Genomic DNA, 3748 nt, shown 5'->3' on the forward strand with positions numbered 1-3748 from the left:
TCCAAGTCCAATATTCACTCTTCTTTTAGATCTGTTTTGATCTCCATTAAGTCCTAACTGTCTCTTTAGCTCGCTCATGCCCGTTATTTAGCTTGCTGGCTTACTATGTTGCTTAGCTTGCTTAAGCCATTTGGTATGTTAGCTTATTAGTTGTCTGCCATTTGGTCTTGGACTGGGAGCCTACACTGGGTTTATAAAGGCTTATTTTTCTGGTTGATAAGAGTAGAATTTAGAAGAAAAAAAAACAATGAGCCAAAAGTTGCTAAAAGGCTATTTGTCTGTAGGGTTGTCACTAATATAATCAATAAAAGATGTGTTTGAGAGATGAAAAAGGGGGCTTGATCTGGTCACTCTCTCATAAATAATCCAATAAGAACAGAAATAAACTAAATAATTCCTTCAGTTCCAATAGGGCCTTCGCCGCCTGTCGGCGCTCGGGCCCTAAATACTGACAAGAAAAGAGAAGGTTTCAAAGCTAGATGCAGAGCAGTTTCTTGTCCAGTGACAGTAATACATAGCCACCCAGCCAATTACACCCATGCCTTCTTCTCCTGAGATTCACTGCTATCAGAGTGTTGGTCTGAGTTTGCCCCAACTGGAGTGTTCTGGTCCAGCTTTTTGGCACCCATAGGTGTTGGCATCATAGGCTTTGGTGGTCCTCTGTCCGTGCGGGGGGACATGGGGGGCCTCATGTGGCTGTGGAGGACAAAGTGAGTTGGTACTGGAGAGCTCATGGGAGCGGCTGAGCGAGACATCTCCAGCTTAGCATCTTTGCTTTGGCTCGTGTCATTAGTGACTCCTCCATTTTTGGTGATGGTTCCATTATTCACCCTAGCATGAAGAGGGTCACCATCTGGAACAGGAACAACATCTTTGAGACCCTTTTTGGAGCTTTCACTCGGGCTGATTGTTCTGGTTAAAGGCACAGCGCTGTCTTCAGTCGTGGCTGTCATGGTGAACATACTACTTTCCTCTCCTTTACTCATCTCCTCCATCAACATCTCCCTTTGTATTCTCCACCTCACCATCGCCTTCATAGAGCTCACCAGGTCAACCACACTCAGCAGAATGGACAAGGAGGCCACGGCCAGCATCAAGTTGAGCATTAAGGTCTTCTCAGTTGGTCTGGAGACGTAGCACTCCACACCTGATGTGCAGGGCGCCTCGTAACACAGGAAGCTCCTAGGAATGGACAAGCCAAAGAGAAAAAACTGGCCTGCACCGAAAACCACTTCGACAAGGATCCGCAGAATTACAATCAGGAAGTAAGCACAGTAGAAGCGCGGCGCTCCCCATTCTAGTTGCAGTTCGTGAAATGGAGTTTTATGCAAAGACACTTCTCTTGAGGAGCTGGAGGTCTCATGGCTGAAAGATGAACCTCCCCGACTCCTGTCGCAGTTGAACCCTCCAAAATAGGAAGACGACAAAACGTTATGCACAACGTAGGTTGCAAACAGCACATGGGGAAGACAGAGAAGAATGAGGTGGAAAAGCCAGAGATGGAAGACGGATACAGGAGCAAATACATCGAAACACACATTGGAGCAGCCTGGCTGGATGGTGTTGCAGATAAATCTTTCCTGCTCGTCGCTGAACAGGGTGAAGCCGGCCAGCAGGAGGACGAGCAGACGGAGAACCAGCATCAACATGCACCACGCTTTTCCTGTGATGGAAAATTAAATGGTCAAGTCATTGACTGCTAGAATAAATGAAGCTGAATGATCCCAGTGGGGTAATGGTTACATCAAAGCAGTAAATAATAGGATATTTATAAAATAATCATATGTGCCAAACCTGGCATTATGATGAATGGTGATTAAACAGCAGAAAAGCAAAGAAATGCTTGAAAAGGAAATCTATTACAAATATAAAACATCAAGATCATGAAAAAACTCAAAAATAGTCACATTTACAATATAATACTTTTTCAAAGTACATTGTTGTTAAAGCATTCCTTAATACATCAACCTTGGTCACCATTTGAATTAAGAAACCGTTCTTATTGCTTTTGTGATCTGTTGAAGTTTTCAGCTTTTTACACTTAGTGATTATTTGTTAACAGATTTGTAATATTCATCATATTTAAAATAAACATTACCATAGCACAAACACGGCTTCATTTCTATTAACTACAAAAGAAGAACGTACCCACAAAGGAGACATTGTGACTGATAGTGATGAAGAGTAGGTCGCTTGCTCCCATCGTCCTTATTGGTAGGCACTAACCCTGATCCCATGAGAAAAGGAGTCCAGACTTTCAAGAAAAGCCCCAATCCAGATCCGATCCAGAGACACAGTCTGAAACTGCTGTCCTTTTCAACATTGTTCCACAACTTCACTGCTGACCCTGACAGCTTGCCACTAAATACAGTCACGTCCAACGTTTTCTGTCCGCTCCGGAGGCCAGGACCTGTGGAGAGAGCTATTCTTACCAGGCTGCCATCAAAGCATTGTTGGGATATCGAGGTAATGGTCAACCTTACATACGTAGGCCAGCTTGTGACAGACAATCAGGAACCTATGTGAGACAGCTAAAGGACACTGAGTCAATCTCAAAGTCACGTTACACAAAAAACAACCAAACAATTAGCACTTTCATCCACTTAGGCTGCACCTGCAATTGCACTTGACGTAATCCTGTGCAATCTGAGTGCATTATTTCATTAAATTATTTCACTATTTTACTATTTACAGTAGTTTTCAACTTCTTACCATCAACAAGAAAAGTAAAAAACACGGCAACACTGGCATGTCCCACAAGTTTGACAAAAATATACAAGACTGTCTGTTTGCAGCCTGGAGCCTCCCATGTGGTGCCGTCGGGTTTTTAATTGTTTAAAAAATAAATAATAATAATTGACATATTAGAGCATTTTTCTTTAATCCAAAACACAAATCAACACATCCATAAATAATTCACAACTAACCTTTTTTAGTTTTTTTGAAGTCTTTCTACAATATACAAAGTTAATTTCCAAAAACATTTTAGTGCTTAAGTTATTAAACAAATTAAAAAGAAACATGATAACTTGATCAGTTATTTGCCAGCAGCAATTAGAAATGAAAACTCAAAATAATCAGTGGGTCAGCAGTCAGGGTTTGTATGATACTATTACTGTCGTCAGTGGCGATTTCACACTCTTTTTAGGGGGGCTCAAAACTTAAATTAATTAAATAATTCTGTTTTCATAATTTTTAATACAATTTAAGGGCTCTGAGTGAGAGTTTGCGAACTTGTTAGTGACAGAGGGAAAACAATTACAGGTTCAAAGAACCAGTGCCACTGATGTAGCAGGGAAGGGTGGTTCACACTTTTGCAAGGCACTGTAACCATGTCCCATTCTCATTAGGGGCTGAGCCCCCCCTAAAGGTCTCATCGTAGAATCGCCCATGGAAAGTCTACGAACGATTTCTATTTTTTGATTTTACCACGAAATTTGTGTCTAATTTCTAAAATTTTAGTAAAGGACTGGCTTTCCAACAACAAACCAGAGGACACCAGAGGGAGGACTCCAGTAGGATTTATGGAGTTATGAGGTATTATGTTATGATCACAGCCACATTAGTGCAGTTTACTTTGGTCCAGGCTACTGAATAGTTAACTTTGTGTTCCCTTATCCTTGGCAAGGTTTCCCTTCAAACCTGATAGCTCCAAACTGTACTTCTCAGGGAATAAGGAAACAGCGCTGTTTGTTGGTTTACCCTAATGCATTATCACTGGTTTTAAAAATCTCTTAACCCTTATGTC

The 3748-nt window shown here is 41.5% G+C and overlaps 1 protein-coding gene across 1 annotated transcript in view; it reads right to left on the bottom strand.

Moving 5' to 3' along the window:
• Positions 1 to 530: 530 nt before the first annotated feature.
• The window catches only part of LOC116699237 (gap junction delta-4 protein), a 3423-nt gene continuing 205 nt past the window's right edge, over positions 531 to 3748 (bottom strand). Inside the window, exon 2 of the mRNA XM_032531746.1 lies at positions 531 to 1663. Coding sequence (XP_032387637.1) covers positions 531 to 1663 — 1133 coding nt within the window. The remainder of the gene's footprint in view (positions 1664 to 3748) is intronic.

The sequence above is a fragment of the Etheostoma spectabile genome, chromosome 12 (assembly GCF_008692095.1).
Source record: "Etheostoma spectabile isolate EspeVRDwgs_2016 chromosome 12, UIUC_Espe_1.0, whole genome shotgun sequence".
Classification (NCBI taxonomy): Eukaryota; Metazoa; Chordata; class Actinopteri; order Perciformes; family Percidae; genus Etheostoma; species Etheostoma spectabile.